The 17515-nt window shown below is 45.3% G+C and overlaps 1 protein-coding gene across 1 annotated transcript in view; it reads right to left on the bottom strand.

Annotated features, from left to right (window-relative positions):
* Positions 1–273: 273 nt before the first annotated feature.
* Positions 274–17515, bottom strand: part of LOC141097997 (arylacetamide deacetylase-like 4) — a 41235-nt gene continuing 23993 nt past the window's right edge. The window contains exons 3-4 of the mRNA XM_073585576.1: positions 2208–2271; positions 274–1810 (exon numbers count right to left, since the gene is read on the bottom strand). Of these exons, the coding sequence (XP_073441677.1) occupies positions 1054–1810; positions 2208–2271 (821 nt within the window). The 3' untranslated portion in view covers positions 274–1053. The remainder of the gene's footprint in view (positions 1811–2207; positions 2272–17515) is intronic.

Here is a 17515-nt window from a genome sequence, read left to right as displayed (position 1 = left end):
TACAGGAATCACTAGGACGTGTGAAAGAGGCTTTAAGTAAAAGCCTGCACCATAGTTAGTTAGCAGTGGGAATTAGTAATCATTGGCTATTAAGCTGCACCACCCTAGGGTTTAGATGGGAACACTGAGGAGCTATAAAACCTGAGCTGTAATCATGTGATATTTGTCCCAAATTGAAGAAACCAGCTCTCCTGCCACCGCAGACTGGAGCAATGAGGATTAGTCTTGTTTGTATATACTGTGCATCCTGTATAAATACGAGATAGACAGCCAAAAAAGTAAATTCATTTATTGACTGACATATACTGTGTGCAAGTAGACAATAATGTTAAATATATTGTAGGGTGCGCCAGACCAAGCAATAGAGGATAGTACAACGTAAGCACAAAATAAATACGGTATATCTAGAAATTGAATATACTATTAAACCAATAAAATAATGCATAAATGCCATGAGGAAGTCATTAAAACCATCAGTCCACAAAGAGTATAATGAAATAAAAATTGAGAAGTTACTTGGTTATAAATGATTTGCAGTATACGAATTAGCAACAAACACTGAATTACCATGGTGAAACGAGAAATCTATGTCCGGGCTAAAGAGAGAACTAAAAGTTAGCAAAGTGGCAAACACGGCAAGGAATAATAGGTGTATGACTGACTACATATCAAACAGTATCTGTCTTCTACTGCTGGAGTGATGCCGAACTCCGACATACATTTCGGCAGATACTGTTTGGTGTGTAGGAAGCACGCTTAGCTGCCAGCACCTCTCTCATCTCCCCTGACCACCACTGTACAAGGTAAGACCATCAGTTTGATGTTATAGCTGCAGCTCATTACGCGGAGGTCCGTGCAGCAATGCAAAATCACATTAGCTTGTTCTCTGATGTTTCAGCAGTGTGGTAAAAGGTATTTCAAAATGTTCGAAATCACTTGAAATGGCAAATTTCTGGAAATTCTACTCAAACTCGATACTGCACAGACCGAACCACTAATCTTAACATAAAGCCAAAAAATGGAAGATCTCAAAAATTTTCACTGCACAAGGTTTCAAAGGTTTTTAATGTAACTTATAACATTATCCAAAGCCAGCTTTCCAGACACCATGCCAGGTTCATTAAAAGAGGTGACAATCCCATGAAAGCCATCTTTAACAAGATACCATGTGACCGGGACACCATTGTCCTCCAGCCGTTTTTTGTATAGTATCCCATCATCACGAAGAACATCAAACTCACATGTTAGTATGTAGGCCTGTGGTAGTTGCCGGACTACTGCATCATCGGACAACAATGGGGAACATGGAAGATCAAGAGTTATCTTAACTTTCTCATAAATCTTTTTATTAAAGGGCGCCATGATGTGAGGTTTGTAGCCTTTGACCTTAAATTCCTCAGAACTCAACCACTTACTTAAATTTTGTCTTATTTCAGGAGGAACATGGCTGCCCTTTATCATTTCTTTCGATAAAGAAGGATCACCACCTATATAGGTAATTAAGTAGTATAGAACATCTTCTTGGAGTAACAATGGGACCATCTTGTTTTGTTGGTACGATGATAAATTCAGATCTGCCATCTGGAGCACTGGGTACATCATCACCTGGGCAAGAGGCTTTGGGATATCTGTCCTGCTCAGGAGAACTTGACAGACCCCAGCTGTAAGATTGCCCCCGGCACTGTCTCCACATATTATAACAGAAGAAGGATCGACTCCTTGCTCTTGTGCAGTCTTCAGAAAGTGAACTGTAGCCAAGACACAGTCATCCAATGCAGCCGGGCATCTGTGTTCTGGTGCCAGACGGTACCTAAAATATTAAACAACAAAAAACATTTTATATTGGACCTTTGTTGTTTAGTAAACAAGTGTCAATATCTGGATAATAAAGACCACCATATGCATTGTTTACCACTTCTACCAATTTCATATAGTTTGTAGTCATCTTGCATAAGGTATTATTAATTATTCCCGAAGTATGACCCAATGAAAACGAGCCATGGTCAAGCTAAGTCCCTCAGATGGAGAGATCAAATTTCAACTATGATCAGCTGTAATCAGATTTGTTGCTTTAGACAACTTACTTTTATCCACACTAATTATCAACATTACTGCAAATTGAAGTTATACAAATCCCAAATCATCATCACTACATCTTTGCATTAGCTAAAACATCAGAAAATGTTACAGGAATGTTGTCACCTTACCCAACAGAGACAACCACGGCTCCGGAATTCTTGGTTAGGTATCGGCATAAACTTTCATAGGTGTCTAACCCAAATAAACAGGAGATTAGTAATTAGGATCCATTCTACTATCAATGTCATAGAAATTCTTAGGAGCCATTCTATCAAAAACCAAAATCAATGTACTGAAATATAAGTTGATGTGCATGGAGTTTGCATGTGCATGATAACACTGCCACTAAACAGACAAAACCCAAGACAAAAAGAAAATGAACAAATTCCCTCATTAAATAAATGAATAGCAATAGTGCATAATTAATATACGGTACTTGGCTAACATAAATTTGATAAAAAAAAGTAAGAGACATCACACATTAAATTTAAAAAGTTCCCCACTGCTGGGTGTTCATTAGTCGGGGCCACGATCCTTCTCAACACTTATTCACATGTATGTCAATAGACACATGGTAATTTTTTAATACTGGTGGTTAGTACTGTCCCGAAAAGGGTCACCATGACGTGGTGGGGTGGCCTTTATGTTTTTTTGCTCAAAATTATGTTAACCAAGTATCCTATATTATTTTCTTGCATTATTGCTATTTATTTATTTGCTGCCGTGAATTTGCTTATTTTATTTTTGTCTTGGGTTTTGTCTGTTCTATCGGGACCTGTTAAAAAATGGCCATTATCGGGAAATGTATAAATTTTGAGAATATTAAATCAAATTGCCAAGAGATATATCACTCCATAGCTTTTGGCTCCGGTTAGGAACTTGCAGCTCTCTGGCACCCCCCTTACCCTCAGGTCATTCAGTGAACTGTGCCTTGGATAAGAAGTCGCCAGAAAGGCTGACGTGTCACGTACTGCTATCGGGCACTCTGCAGTGAGGGCGGAATGTATATCACCAGTCCCAGGCAGGGAATACATACATAACCTCCAATTCGTCACTGCCAGGGTTCCCCAATACCACCAACGCACTAAGCTGCCAACAATTCCTCGTTTGACATCAAAACCTATATAGGGCCAGGAACCAACCCAAAAGGTAGCGTGTTTTGCCATGGCGTACGTGTCGGTTCGATCATAGAGCAAAAGAACAAACCTAGTAAATTTATATGTTTACTCCAGAAAATATAGGCAGTGTTTACAAAAATATAAAAGATATTATGAAAGGAGACAAAATACAGTGTGTAAAAACAGTTACAAATAAAAGGGATTAAACTGAGAAACTTACTACATCTGTACATAATGTCTGTACTGTTACACACTTAACATTATGGCTGGTCCAAACAATCAGGGCAATTGTTACCACCCACCTTTTGTGTCTACCTTTTTTCCTCATAGATTGTAAGCATGTGAGCAGGGCCCTCATTCCTCTTGGTATCTGTTATGATCTATGTGATTACTGTTATGCTATAATGTCTATTGTCTGTACAAGTCCCCTCTGAAATGTAAAGTGCTGCAGAATATGTCGGCGCTATAGAAATAAAATTTATTATTATTATTATTATTATTATATCTCAGTCTCTGGTATGACGTGTCGATGAGGGGAGGGGGGTTCCCAAAGAACAGATTCAGACCACCGCATGAATGTTAGCTGTCTTCCCCCAGGTTCTGAACACTCTCAAAATGGTTGACCCGGTTTTATGGTTTTGGCCATAAACTTAGGAACTCCCACCTTTGTTAACCTCACAAATGGACTGTTCCCGGGAGGACCTCCCATTTTGAGAAGTTAGGGCAAGGAGAAGCTTTCACAATCTTCGGCTGAGAAGCTCAAAGGGTGACGGCAAGGGCATTTTACCTTTCGTTTGATGCCAAACACGCCATGTCTGCGTGTTACTGGGTGGCAGAAACTATTTCCCCAGCTTCAGATGTCCGTACCGGCTGCAAAACGTTGCCGTGCATAGCTTTAATTATACTGATTCTGGAAATATATATTTTTCCTGTCTCTAGGATTATCGTGGGTTATTAAATTCGACGTAGAATAGACAAAAGAACTCTTGGAGGGAAAATCTGCCTTTAACTGGCCAGGGTAATAAAAGTGACCATACTGCTGATGGGAGGTGGGGTGCAGCTGCGAGGCAGATGCTTGCTGTGTGGATGCGTTTGAAGCTAAGGATTACACCGCACAAAACAAATGGGGGTGGGGCAGCAGGGGCTCTGTGTGAGTACTTAGGCTATTATGAAATAACTCATATTTTCCTAACAGCCATAATAAATTGATCACATTTTCTTAAGGGTGTCTTCTAGTCTATTCGCCCGATTTTTATGCTATTTTTTTAAATTTTTTTGTGTGGAGGAAGTATAAGGATTTTGGGGATAGTGTATTTTACAGTATATTTACACATGTTTTCCAAATGCTTGCAAATTTTTATATCATGAAAAGAGTATAAATAAGTACTGTAAAAATTCAGTGAAGCGTCAAGGAAAACAAAATGGTGGTGAACGGTGGCCATGATGCCAGCTATTGTACTTGTCTGAAACAAAAAAAACGAACAGATTCTTAAGTATTATGATTGCCGCTATCTCTGGTAGCAGAATAAAAATAAAATATTTGAAAATTAAAAAAATGGCATCATGCTGAAAATTGAGTATCGATTTTTGCCACTTTTTAGCATCAATGGAGGCCTGTCAAAATTACAAAAAAAAAAAAGATTTCAACTTGATTCTGGTACAGGAGATAAGCAATTGTATACGGAAAATGTGTGCATAAGCCCAACTCATCTGACCAATTGGTTCTGGATATATTGTGGCCGCTGAATTGAAAAAAGTAGTTTCGACAAAAACGTATTCAAGTTTTTCATATTATTACACAGACACATTTACTAACGATCAGCTATTCCAGAAACATAGAGTGATCCTTCCTCGTGCTCATAAAATTTCTGCAGAGCTGCTCTTTTCTGAGATGAGATCGGTCATCTTGAGTCAGACAAAGGCCGCTCCGACCGACTGTAGCAAGCCTCGTCCCGAGTATGCGAGTACATCTCTGCTTGCTGTTTTGTAGTCATTCCCATAACATCCATTGCTTTTAGAATTCCACATTAAAGATAATTATTGTCAAAAGCGTAGCTATGTTCACAATCTTTGCATACAAATGCAGATATTTCGGAGCAAGAGTCCAAGTGAGTGAGTTGAGCGATTTGTTTTTATTTTGCTTTTCTGCTCCAACACAACGTTCCAGCTAATCATCATCCTACTAGATTTCTGATCAGTGTAAGGTGATTGCTAAGGGTCATAACACCAAGGACTTTTTTTTTTTTTAAATGGTGCCCAAAAATCAACCATCTATTGGGCAATAGAAAAACAAAAAAGTCAGCTCACCCATCAGTTGTTACTGGACTCCGAGGACGGAAACTGTAATGCAACAGGAAAAGCAATGGTCCAAGGTATAATCCAACTTAAACAAGTCTGTTAAAAAATTCCAAAAATTTTTATTGAAAAAATATTTTTCACAAAACAATGGTCAAACAGTGTAAAAAATCACAACCCCCATGTGGGAATAGTAGCGTGGGCAGATGCGTTTCGAACAATAGTTCTTAGTCTGCAAAGCCAACAACACTGATGATAGTTGTCATCACTATCCGACGCCTGTGAATAGCCGTAACTTTACTGCTATTCGCAGACGATGAAGTTGAATGTGAAGGATGTGGACTACGACGCAAAAGCTTTGTGGGAACTTTTTTTTGGGAACAAGGGATGTGTGGGGGACTCTTTATGCAAATAAAGTATTTTTTCTACTTGAAAGAAGAAAATGCCAAAGAATGCTCAGGTCACGTTTTTTAGCCGCTTGGCATCTTAAGAAACCTCAGTTGGTTAAAAGACGCTCAAAAGCTTCAACATATGAACAGAATGTCGTTTTTATATTGTGAGAATCATGTGGGAATAGTGGATGAGGGCAGGTATATCTCGCCCAGATTCCTTTCCTATGTGGCCTAGTCTGGTCAGTATCGCACCTGCTTACTAATGGATAATGGGAGGTGGATATAAAAGGATGCCAGGTCGTTGTGTGAGTGTCTCAGCCTGGGAACACAGAGAGCCTGTCTGTGTGAGAGACACACGTGAGTGGAAGCAGTGCCCACTGCAACTGTGGTTTGGCTGGACGGGAGAAGCCCGCCAGTTGGTAGTTAGGTTGTCCATTGTTTAGTTAGTGCCGGACAGGCAAGGATTTGTTTTATGTTTTATTTCCTTTTGCATTGCTTTCACCGTTAATAAACCTGACCCAGGGTCAGTTATACACGAATCCCAGCTCTGCGCCTGAGTTTCTTGCTGAACGCACGTGACCTTTGACCCCAGCAAAGGCGATCCCGGAGTGTTTTATCACATTGTGGTGGAGAAACGCGGGCATCACGTTGCAAGCATGAGCATGGAGGACGTGGTGAAAGCGCTGGTACAGTCCACCGCCGTCCAGCAAGAAGCTAATCGGGTGATGATGGCCCAGCTGAAGGAGTTGGTGGACATGACAGCTACCGATCGTTCGCTTCTCCAGCAGGTGGCGCAGCGCCTGGCAAGCCTACAGGAGGTTAACCTGGAAGCCGAGTCGAGAGTGATTCACGTGAGTCGGTACTGGCAGAAGATGACGACCGAAGATGACGTCGAGGCATACCTGACCACGTTTGAACGGACGGCGGTGCGAGAAAAATGGCCGAAGGCACGATGGGCTGGCCTGATTGCCCCGTTTCTTTCCAGTGAGGCCCAAAAGGCTTATTATGACTTAGAGCCTGAAGCCGCGCAGGACTTTGACAAACTGAAAGCCGAGATCTTGGCCCGGCTGGGAGTGACGACCGCTGTCCGTGCACAGAGAGTGCATCAATGGACTTATCAGCCGGATAAACCACCGCGGTCACAGATGTTCGACCTGATCCACGTGACGAAGAAGTGGCTACAACCCGAGGTGCTGACAGCGCCAGAGATAATCCAGAGAGTCGTCATGGACAAGTACCTGAGAGCTCTACCGCCAGCCCTGAGGAAGTGGGTAAGCCATGGAAATCCTACGACGGCAGATCAACTGGTGGATCTGGTTGAACGTTACTCCGTGGCGGAAGGACTCCGAGACGACGCTACACCACCTCGTTCTTCATCATCTCCACGGGGAACCGGTAAGACTGTTCCAGGGAGTAGGGGAGATGGAAAAATCCCTAAGACAGTGGGGGAGGAAAACTGGACTGCCCGCACTGCGAGGCCGAGAGTAACGAACTATGGTCTAAGCAAGGGGCCCGTTAGGTGTTTCCGCTGCCAAGAGATGGGACATATTGCTGCGAACTGTCCGGTCACTACTGAACCCATGCAGTGCGACGTCACAGACTCTAAAAACCGCATGTCTATGGTGGCACGGGTAGTGTGAATGCCGGTCAAAAAGATGTGGAAAAACATTTGTGTGATTTAACTGTTGATGGCAAAAGTGTGGTGGCATTGTTAGACTCGGGAAGTGTGGTGACTCTGGTGAAGGCCAGTCTGGTGTCAGCCCCGACTGGACCATCAGACAAATTTTTGGTAACGTGTGTGCATGGAGACACCTGTTCGTACCTCACCGCGGTCATATGCATTACTACTTCCTATGGGTCTGTGCAACATAAAGTGGGACTCATCCCGGCGTTATTGCATGATGTTATCCTGGGCTGGGATTTTCCCCACTTCTGGCAATTGTGGGAGAATCAGATGATGCCCTCGGGTAATAGTGTACATGATTCTTCTCCCAGGGAGTGTGTGGGTCCCGAACCCCTGGAAGAGGTCTCCCCGGAAGACTCGGGGGAAGAGTCTGCGGGAAATGACCTGCAGTTCCCGATTTCAGTCATGGCGGGTGATAATGAGGAGACCGGGGAAGAGGAGGAGGCTGACAGCCGTCCACCTCCCCGTTTGCCGGATTTAGAAGTTCAGAAAGATGACTTCCAAAGCGAGCAAATAAAGGATCCTACCCTTTCTCAGGCTAGGACAAATGTGAAAGTGATAAATGGGGTACCCGTAGAACCTGGCTCTAGGCTGGCATATCCTTACATGGTTCTGGAGAATGAATTACTCTATCAGATAGAGAAAAAGGGGGAAGATACGGTGCAACTATTAGTCGTGCCAAAACCCTACCAGCGGCAGGTGCTGGACCTGGCCCACGGACATGTGATGGGAGGTCACCTGGGAGTCCAGAAAACCACCGAAAGGATATTACACTGTTTTGTTTGGCCAGGCATGCATCACGATATTCGTGTATATTGCGAGTCTTGTCCTGACTGCCAAGCCTCTGCACCTAAGCCCCGGTTCTGTAGCCCTTTGGTACCCCTACCTATTATTGAAGTCCCGTTTGAGAGGATTGGGATGGATTTAGTAGGGCCCCTTCCACGGTCTGCACATGGACACCAACATATCCTGGTCATCTTGGATTATGCCACTCGTTACCCGGAGGCCATCCCTTTGCGTAACACGGCCACCAAGACGATTGCCAAGGAGCTGGTGCATGTGTTTAGTCGGGTCGGTATACCAAAACAGATACTCACCGACCAGGGGACCCCCTTTATGTCCAGGATAATGAAGGAGCTCTGCCGATTGTTACAAATCGAACCGTTACGCACATCCGTGTATCACCCTCAAACAGACGGGTTGGTTGAATGGTTCAATAAAACTCTGAAGCAGATGCTGAGAAAGGTGATAGACAAGGATGGGAAGAACTGGGACTATTTACTTCCGTATTTGCTTTTTGCCATCAGGGAAGTACCCCAGTCTTCCACGGGATTCTCGCCTTTCGAGTTATTGTACGCCCAATGTCCTCGCGGACTGTTAGACGTTGCAAAAGAAACCTGGGAGGGTTCAGGTCACTCCGTTTAAAACAGTGATAGATCACGTCACACAAATGCAGGACCGTATTGCGGCTGTTACGCCTATCATCAAAGAACACATGTTACAGGCTCAAGGAGCCCAAAAAAGAATCTATGATAGGGGCGCCAAGATCCGTAAGTTTGCACCCGGAGATAGGGTGTTGATCCTGGTCCCCACGGTGGACAGTAAGTTCCTGGCAAAGTGGCAGGGCCCCTTTGAGATCAAGGAAAGAGTTGGTGAAGTAAACTACAAAGTATACCAGGCAGGTAAACGGAAACCTGAACAGATTTATCATGTAAATCTGATAAAGCCCTGGAAGGATCGGTCTGCCTTGTCAGCGGAGCTGGCCCGTCCTGTCTGCTCGCATACCGTACCGGAGGTACGGGTTGCAGAGACTCTCTCGGAGCGGCAAAAGACGGAAGTCAGGCAGTTTCTACTTCATAACCAAAAGTTTTTCTCAGAAAAACCCGGGCAGACTATGCTAATGAAACATGACATCGTAACGGAACCTGGTGTCACAGTTCACGTAAAGCCCTACCGAATCCCGGAAGCGCGCCGTGAAGCCGTTTCCCGAGAAGTGAAGGCAATGTTAGAGTTAGGAGTCATTGAGGAATCGCACAGTGCGTGGTCCAGCCCGATTGTGCTAATTCCTAAACCGGACAGCACCATCCGGTTCTGCAATGACTTCAGGAAACTGAATGCGGTCTCAAAATTTGATGCCTACCCCATGCCCCGGGTCGACGAGTTAATAGATCGGTTAGGAAAAGCCCGGTATATTACGACCCTAGACCTAACAAAGGGGTATTGGCAGATCCCTCTGGTGGAGGCTGCCAGAGAAAAGACAGCATTTGCTACGCCGGAAGGTTTATTTCAGTATGTGTATATGCCGTTTGGACTGCACAGGGCACCGGCGACCTTACAGAGACTTATGGATCGAGTCTTGAGGCCACATAGGCGGTATGCTTCGGCCTATTTGGATGACATTGTCATTTACAGCTTGGACTGGGAGACTCATCTCCAGAAAGTACAAGCTGTGATTGACGACCTGTGGGAGGCAGGACTAACCGCGAACCCCAAGAAATGTCACATCGGGCTAGAAGAAGCCCGGTATTTGGGGTATGTAATTGGGAGGGGTGTTGTTAAACCCCAGGTTGATAAGATTCAGGCGGTTCAGGACTGGCCACAACCTGTCAACAAGAAGCAGGTGCAAGCCTTCCTGGGGATCGCCGGTTATTATCGCCGGTTCATACCCAATTTTGCAGCCATCGCTACCCCCCTGACGGATCTTACAAAAGGGAAAGACTCCGTCATGATTAAATGGAGTTTAGCGGCTGAAGAAGCCTTCCATAGCCTAAAACGGGCACTTTGCTCTCAGCCCGTACTGGTGACTCCGGACTTCCGCAGTGAGTTTGTGGTACAAACAGATGCCTCTGATACCGGTATCGGGGCCGTACTCTCACAAGTGAGGGACGGAGTGGAACACCCAGTCCTCTATCTCAGCAGGAAGCTGAATAAACACGAGCAAAGGTATGCAGTCGTAGAAAAAGAGTGCCTCGCCATTAAGTGGGCTCTAGAGGCCCTCAAATATTACCTGGTGGGCTGAAAGTTCAGGCTGATCACTGACCATGCCCCTCTCAAGTGCAAGTGGATGCACTTGAACAAGGAACGGAATAGCCGGGTGATCCGGTGGTTCCTTGCCCTGCAGGCCTACACTTTTACGGTGGAGCACCGCCCAGGAGTACAGATGGGAAACGCAGATGCCCTGTCCCGAGTGCACTGTTTGGCGGGTGTCATTGCTCGACCGGAGTGGTCTGAGCAGAGGGGGGGATATGTGAGAATCATGTGGGAATAGTGGATGAGGGCAGGTATATCTCGCCCAGATTCCTTTCCTATGTGGCCTAGTCTGGTCAGTATCGCACCTGCTTACTAATGGATAATGGGAGGTGGATATAAAAGGATGCCAGGTGGTTGTGTGAGTGTCTCAGCCTGGGAACACAGAGAGCCTGTCTGTGTGAGAGACACACGTGAGTGGAAGCAGTGCCCACTGCAACTGTGGTTTGGCTGGACGGGAGAAGCCCGCCAGTTGGTAGTTAGGTTGTCCATTGTTTAGTTAGTGCCGGACAGGCAAGGATTTGTTTTATGTTTTATTTCCTTTTGCATTGCTTTCACCGTTAATAAACCTGACCCAGGGTCAGTTATACACGAATCCCAGCTCTGCGCCTGAGTTTCTTGCTGAACGCACGTGACCTTTGACCCCAGCAAAGGCGATCCCGGAGTGTTTTATCACAATATCGATACACATACAGTATGTTAATTCTTTTTTGTGTGTCTGAGTGATTTTTTTTTAAGCTGGTTTCAGAGCAGACTTGCTCCAAACACACCTCAAGAAGACATCATATACCATTATACAACTGAATGGAAGAACCATCAGACAAATGAATAAGAAATACAGTCAATATCATCCAAACTACAAACAATTTAATGACACCCAATTGTGTCATTTTACATAATAATGGACTATAACTTGCGGACACTCCACTAAGACTATATATCTACAAGAAACATAGAATTCAAAGTCCAAAATCGTAGAAATGTGGCGCCCCCAGGAGTATGATCACCACAATGGCATTGCCTTCCTCCTAGGGAGGGTAATGTCAATCTTGGAAGCAATGAAGGTCTCTCTGGCAGTTAATCACAGCATACAACACAGCTCCCACTCCAGTCCAGCTGAGGGAGCTCCGAACCAAGACTGGGGGAGGAGCTGCTCTCTGTGGGCCGGGAAGGGAAAATTAGTCAGTTAGTGTGAGGAGGGCAACGTGTGTAGACATGGAGAGAGAAGCTGGAGGTTGAGCGGAGAATAGAGAGCTCACTCCTAGTGATAGCGCATGATCTGGAGCCTGGTCTCCAAGGTTGTATGGATACTGATGTTCCTGCAACAGAACCCAGAGGAATAGGAAGCTGTAAATGCTCTATTCCCACATAAGACTCGGAGGCACAACAGCGACGGGTGAGCCAAAAGAAGAGATAGAAGGCTACAGCTGTCTGCCATACGAGGTTAGATCTAAAAGGAAACAAGAAGGAGGAACTTCAGTGTAACACAGTACTGCATATCCCTCAAGTAAGCGCTAGGAAGGAGACTACACAAACCATCTGCACAGAGAGATTCCTGAGTTGCTTCCAGGCTAACCAGCTCCTGTACCATCTGTAATTTGGACCCTGAACTGCATTTACCAAGCAAAGTAAAGGTAAAGAAACTGCACCCTGTTGTGTCCTTGCCTCCTTCCTGCAAGATCTTCAGTACTGCTACATCTCTGAGCCAGACACTGCACCCTCTTCCTAAACACCTATCCTCACTGCCCTGGGACTACAGCCCTGCCTGTGGAGGGCTACAACATCATTGCTGAACCACATCATCTGTCTCAGAGGATCTGTTTGCAGCGTCGGCTTAACACCTTCCTTGCCGAACACCACCGGTGGCGTCACGAATCATCCACTCACAAACTTTATTCCCATCTCTCAACTCCCTTTTACATGGGCGCCCAGGGCCACGGACTGGGTCACTGCTGCTGTGACACCTCCCTCTGAGAGACCGGCCCGGTACAGAGTATCCCACACCCCTGGGGCGGCGACCCATTTTGGCGTCACTAACAGGATTTACGGAGCCCGGTACCCCCGGGTCCTGTGTGCCAGAGACTGTGTTTTGTGCCATAGACTATTTGTGCCATTGCCGCCATTACCCTGCTGCTTGGCGCACACAGGAAGCCTAAGGGGCGGGCAGTCGTGAGCGGAGCCAGCCGAAAAGCGCAAAAAAGTGGAGTGCCACGCGGGAAGAGGCCAGCCCGTGAGAAGTGGGAAGCCGAGGCTTGCAGTCCCGGCATCCCCTGATCGTCTAGCCGGTGGAGCGGTAACCGGTAAACCAGCGCAACCCAGGGCCTGGCCAAACGTTAACTAAGGGGGGAAGAGAATGTCGGAGGCAGCGGCGGACACCCCCGCCAACCCCTCAGCGCCGCAAGATGCAGGGCCCAACGCTGCTGCGGCTCCAATAGCACCCACCGCAGCGGTCCCCATAATGCCGCTGTCTAAGCCTTACATACAGGGAGCAGCATGGTTTCCGCAGTATTCAGGGGAGTCACATACCCTGAGTGACTTCAAAGAGAGACTGTGCAGTTTGTTTGAAGTGTATCCTCTGTCTGAAAACCAGAAGGTGAACATCCTTATTGGGCAGCTAACAGGTGCAGCACAGAGAGAAGTAAAAGCCTGGCAGGACACTGATAAGGAGACTGTTAAAAAGATCCTGGCTAAGCTAAGAAGCACCTTTGACACCCGCAGTGCCGCTGAAATCAAGATGAGATTCTTTGGGTGTAAGCAGAAAGCGCAGGACAGTATAAAGGACTATGCTCTTAACCTGCAGGAGGCGCTGCGAGCCGTCAAGCAGATTGACCCAGACAGTTTGAAAGATGGAGACGGACTGTTAAAGGAACAATTCATTGAGGGACTCCTATCCAGTACCCACAGAGCACAGCTGCGCATCATAGCCCTGCAAAACCCTGACCTAGACTTTGCAGACTTCAAAGACAGGGCTATCCGGGTGCTGCATGAACCAAATGTCAGCCGTCCAGCGCCCCCTAGGCGCCCAGCGATCACATACCACCAGGAAGCAGCGTCTTTCCCCTCCAGCCCTGTGGAGGCTGATGCACAGACTCTGGACAAAGATCCATCTGCCGAACTGCGTCTTCAGGTCCAGGAGTTGACCAAAGGTATGGCTGCCCTTGCCAAGACTGTGTAGTCCCTGCAACTATCCTCCAAGGAGAAGATCCAGCTGGCTTCCAGTCCAGAGGATGTCCCGTGGCTAAAGAAGAAGAGGATCCCACTACTCCGAGGGAGAACCAACGATCGCTATGACCAGGACGGACGTCCCATCTGTCGTCACTGCTACAAGGCAGGCCACATCGCAAGATTTTGTTATTTAAATGAGCAACCCCTGGGGCAGAGGGCCAACCCCCAGGAGTAGGACCACAAGGCCCAAAGAATTGGCGAGCTAAGTATGTTGGAGGGAGACCGGTCCTCCCAGTGGTGGTTGACGGCATCCCCATGAACACTTTGCTGGACACTGGCTCTCAGGTGACAACTATGCCATATATCCTTTACAAGCGGTATTGGGCTGACTCTGAACTTACCCGTGGCCCATGTGATGAACTGACAGTAGTTGCCAGCAATGGTCAGTCTTTACCGTAAGTAGGATGTAAAGAAATTACTGTTAAAGTGGGGAGAGTAGAGTTAAAATCTCAAGGTCTGATAGTTGTACACATTGATCGACGAGAATGTAACCCAATGATGACTCTAGGTACCAATGTGATTGAAAATTGTCTTTCCGAGGTTATTGTTTTGTTGCAACAGGTAGCCGAGACTGCTGGTTCCAGTGAACAACGAGTCCTGCAGAAGGAGATCAAAGCCCTGATGCAAAGACAGCAGGTAGAACTCTCTGGCGGAGAAATTGGCAGCGTCAGAGTGAGTGATTCTTTCCCCATTGCGATACCCCCCAGATGTGAAATGTTAATTTGGTGTCAGGGAGCCATAGGTCTCAGAGGAAAAGATTACCAAGCATTGGCAGAGCCAGTGTACTCTGATAGTCGGCCCACTGTCCTGACAGCCAGAGGGGTAGTTGATGTCCGCAAAGGGAGAGTACCTGTACGCCTCTTGAATTGTGGGGAAGAGGAGGCCACAATACCTCGGTATGCCACAGTTGCTAAGCTGCTTACTGTCAGTACCAATGCAATACGGGCAGCAGAGCCATTGGTCTCATCCGACCAGGTGGAGGACAATGGCTCTGTAAAGCACCTGGAGGAGTGGTGTCAGCAGCTGCAGGTGGGAACTAGAATCACAGAATCATAGAATAGAATCATAGAATCGTAGAGTTGGAAGGGACCTCCTGGGCCATCTGGTTCAACCCCCTGCTCAATGCAGGATTCGCTAAATCATCCCAGTCAGATGTCTGTCCAGCCTCTGTTTGAAGACTTCCATTGAAGGAGCACTCACCACTTCTCGTGGCAGCCTGTTCCACTCATTGATCACTCTAACTGTCAAAAAGTTTTTTCTAATATCTAATCTGTGTCACCTCCCATTCAGTCTCATCCCATTGCTTCTAGTCTTTCCTTGTGCAAATGAGAATAAAGATGATCCTTCTACAATGTGACAGCCCTTGAGATTTTTGTAGACAGCTATTAAGTCTCCTCTCAGACTTCTCTTTTCCAAACTAAACATTCCCAAATCCTGCAACCTTTCCTCATAAGACAGGGCTTGCAGACCGGTCACCATTCTGGTCGCTCTTTTCTGAACTTGCTCCAGTTTGTTGATGTCTTTTTTAAAATGTGGTGCCCAAAACTGGACACAATATTCCAGATGAGGTCTGACCAAAGAGGAGTAGAGGGAAATAATGACTTCACGTGATCTAGACTGTATGCTCCTGTTAATACATCCTAGAATTGCATTTGCCTTTTTTGCTGCTGCATCACACTGTTGACTCATATTCAGTCTGTGATCTATTAGTATACCCAAGTCTTTTTCACATGTGCTGTTGCTTAGCCCTATTCCTCCCATTCTGTATATGCTTTTTTCATTTTTATTGCCCAGATGTAGTACTTTGCATTTTTCCCTGTTAAAAACCATTCTGTTAGTTGCTGCCCACTGCTCCAGTTTATTTATATCTTTTTGAATCCTCTCTCTCTCTCTCTTCTCTAGTATTAGCTATCCCTCCTAGCTTTGTGTCATCAGCAAATGTAATCAGTTTACCCTCAATTCCTTCATCTAAATTGATGATAAAGATGTTGAACAATACAGGGCCCAGGACAGAGCCCTGAGGTACCCCACTTGAGACATTCTTCCAACTGGATATGCAGCCATTTACGAGCACTCTTTGGGTCCGATCACTAAGACAGTTATGAATCCACCTAACAGTTGCCTTGTCCATTCCATACTTAGTCATTTTTTCAATAAGGATTGTATTAGATACTTTGTCAAATGCTTTGCTGAAGTCAAGATATACTATATCTACAGCATTTCCTTGATCCACCCAATCAGTGATTCCGTCATAGAAGGAAATTAAGTTAGTCTGACATGACTTATTAGTTACAAACCCATGCTGACTCTGTTTAATCACTTCATTCTTATCCAGGTACTGACATACATGTTGTTTAATAATTTGTTCAAAGATCTTTCCTGGTATAGAAGTCAGACTCACCGGCCTATAGTTGCCTGGGTCCACATTCTTCCCCTTTTTGAAGATAGGAACAACAATTGCTCTTCTCCAGTCTTCTGGGACTTCTCCTGTTTTCCAAGAATTTTCAAAGATTATGGAGAGAGGTTCAAAAATTTCTTCTGCTATCTCCTTCAGTACTCTGGGGTGTAATTCATCTGGGCCTGGAGACTTGAATTCATTTATGTTAGCTAAGTGTTTCCTCACTATCTTTCTGTTTATAGATATCCTGGATTCTTCTATTCCCTTAATAGGACAGTGAACAACAGTTGATGTTACATTTCCTTTCTGAGAGAAAACAGATGCAAAATAGGAATTTAAAAGTTCGGCCTTCTCAACATCCTGTCTTACCATTTCATCATTTTCATCCTGTAAAAATCCTATAGCATCTTTGACCTTTCTTTTACTTTTGACATATCCCCCAAATCCTTTATTATTGCTTTTGACATCTCTTGCAAGCCTCAATTCATTGTCAGCTTTACTAATCTGATTTGTGCCCTGCAGGTACTGCAGACATCATTATATTCTTCTTTAGGTATGCCTCCCTCTTTCCATTTTATAAACATTTCTTTCTTCCTTTTTAGCATGTGCTTAAGTTCTGTGTTCATCCATCCTGGTTTCCTTAAATGCTTCCTATTCTTCCCTCTTTTCGGAATCGTTAACAATTGTGCTTTGAGAATTTCATTTTTCAAGATTTCCCATCCTTCCTGGACATTTTTGTCTTTAAGGATATCCAGCCATTGGATCCCTCCAATTCTCTTTCTGAATCCCTTAATATCTGCCTTTCTGAAATCTAACCTTGAAGTCTGAGTCTTCACAGGTCTTCCTCCTCTAGTTATCCAAAATTCTAAAATAGGATGGTCGCTACCTCCTAGGGTCCCAGCCACTTTTACCTCCTCAACCATTTCCTCCCTGTTTATAAGGGTTAGATCCAAGGTAGCAGATCCCCTTGTTTTCTCCCCTACCTTTTGGAAGATAAAGTTGTCAGCAAGAGAGGATAAGAATTTCCTTGACCTGTTAGTTTTGCCTGAGAGAGATTCCCAACAAATGTCTGGATAGTTGAAATCTCCCATGACAACTGTCATATTTTTTGGAGAACTTGGCCATTTGATGCATAAAGAGTTCATCCATATCTTCAGTTTGCACAGGTGGCCTGTAGTAAATGCCTACAATGGTGTCCTTTCCATGGTTCTGTCCTTGTATTCTTACCCAAACAGTTTCCACAGAACTCCCAGTCTCTGAAGCTTCAATCTCTGTGCAGATATACGCGTTTCTAACA

Source organism: Dendrobates tinctorius, unplaced genomic scaffold (genome assembly GCF_039654945.1).
Source record: "Dendrobates tinctorius isolate UK_male_01 unplaced genomic scaffold, ASM3965494v1 ptg000086l, whole genome shotgun sequence".
In the NCBI taxonomy this organism is placed as follows: Eukaryota; Metazoa; Chordata; class Amphibia; order Anura; family Dendrobatidae; genus Dendrobates; species Dendrobates tinctorius.
Note: the sequence above shows the minus strand (reverse complement) of the source record. Positions and strands in the feature narration are given on the sequence as shown.